The sequence below is a fragment of the Equus quagga genome, unplaced genomic scaffold, assembly GCF_021613505.1.
Source record: "Equus quagga isolate Etosha38 unplaced genomic scaffold, UCLA_HA_Equagga_1.0 HiC_scaffold_2153_RagTag, whole genome shotgun sequence".
Taxonomy (NCBI): Eukaryota; Metazoa; Chordata; class Mammalia; order Perissodactyla; family Equidae; genus Equus; species Equus quagga.
This window is the reverse complement of record NW_025793138.1, coordinates 35,357-36,614: the sequence shown is the minus strand read 5'-3', so window position 1 is coordinate 36,614 and position 1,258 is coordinate 35,357. Positions and strand designations below refer to the sequence as shown.

Genomic DNA, 1,258 nt, shown 5'->3' with positions numbered 1-1,258 from the left:
GGATGGATGGATGGATGGATGGGTGGATGGATGGATGGATGGGTGGGTGGGTGGATGGATGGTGGGTGGGTGGGTAGAGCGCCTTATCACTGATTACAAAGTGGAGAGGGGTGACCTTGGCTTGTCTCACTAATAAACATCATCATTCCTGGGCACCACGAGGGCTCTCCTGGGCCTCTTCCCTACTCACCTGCACGATTTTCCCTCTCAATCCCCAGGTTTGGTTCAAGAACCGCAGGGCTAAGTGCAGACAGCAGCGGCAGCAGCAGAAACAGCAGCAGCAGCCCCCAGGGGCACAAGCCAAAGCTCGTCCTGCCAAGAGGAAGGCAGGAGCATCCCCAAGACCCTCCACAGATGTCTGTCCAGACCCCCTGGGCATCTCAGATTCCTACAGCCCCCCTCTACCTGGCCCCTCGGGCTCCCCCACCACGGCAGTGGCCACCGTGTCCATTTGGAGTCCGGCCTCAGAGTCTCCTTTGCCCGAGGCCCAACGGGCTGGGCTTGTGGCCTCGGGGCCTTCTCTGACCTCAGCGCCCTATGCCATGACCTACGCCCCCGCCTCTGCTTTCTGCTCTTCCCCGTCAGCCTATGGGTCTCCAAGCTCCTATTTCAGTGGCCTGGATCCCTACCTCTCTCCCATGGTGCCCCAGTTGGGGGGCCCAGCTCTCAGCCCCCTTTCAGGCCCCTCCGTAGGACCCTCCCTGGCCCAGTCCCCCACCTCCCTGTCAGGCCAGAGCTATGGCGCCTACAGCCCTGTGGACAGCTTGGAATTCAAGGACCCCACAGGCACCTGGAAATTCACCTACAACCCCATGGATCCCCTGGACTACAAGGATCAGAGTGCCTGGAAGTTTCAGATCTTGTAGAAGCTACTCTCCACCTCTCTCCACCTCTTCTCTAAATCTGCCTCCTTGCAGCTTAGATCCTTGGATGGCGTCCTTGGGAAAGCAGCAGGAGCTAGCAATCCTTCCAAAGGTTGTGGCCTCTTTGGCTCCATGTGCATCTTAGCTCAACACAGTCCACCCCTTTTCCTCCCTGGGAGAGGGGCTCCCCCCCATCCTGGGGCAGCTCAACGGGTCCCACTAATTCTCTCAACCCAACACCATCTCACATGGATTCTCACTGGCGTCCTAGACTGTGAGCCCCAGACTCCAGAAACTGGTGCTGAGAATTCGCCCCGAGACGAAAATTAAACCAAGCTTGCAGTTGATTTGGGGGCAATGTTTAGGTTTGAATCTAGATGCCCTTGAACAAACAG

General features: G+C 57.9%; 1 protein-coding gene across 1 annotated transcript; it reads left to right on the top strand.

Moving 5' to 3' along the window:
* Positions 1 to 218: 218 nt before the first annotated feature.
* CRX (cone-rod homeobox) lies at positions 219 to 866 on the top strand (the record flags this gene model as incomplete). The annotated part of the gene is made up of 1 exon (XM_046649055.1): positions 219 to 866. A coding segment is annotated over one exon (648 nt), but the record flags the coding sequence as incomplete, so codon positions are not given.
* Positions 867 to 1,258: the final 392 nt, after the last annotated feature.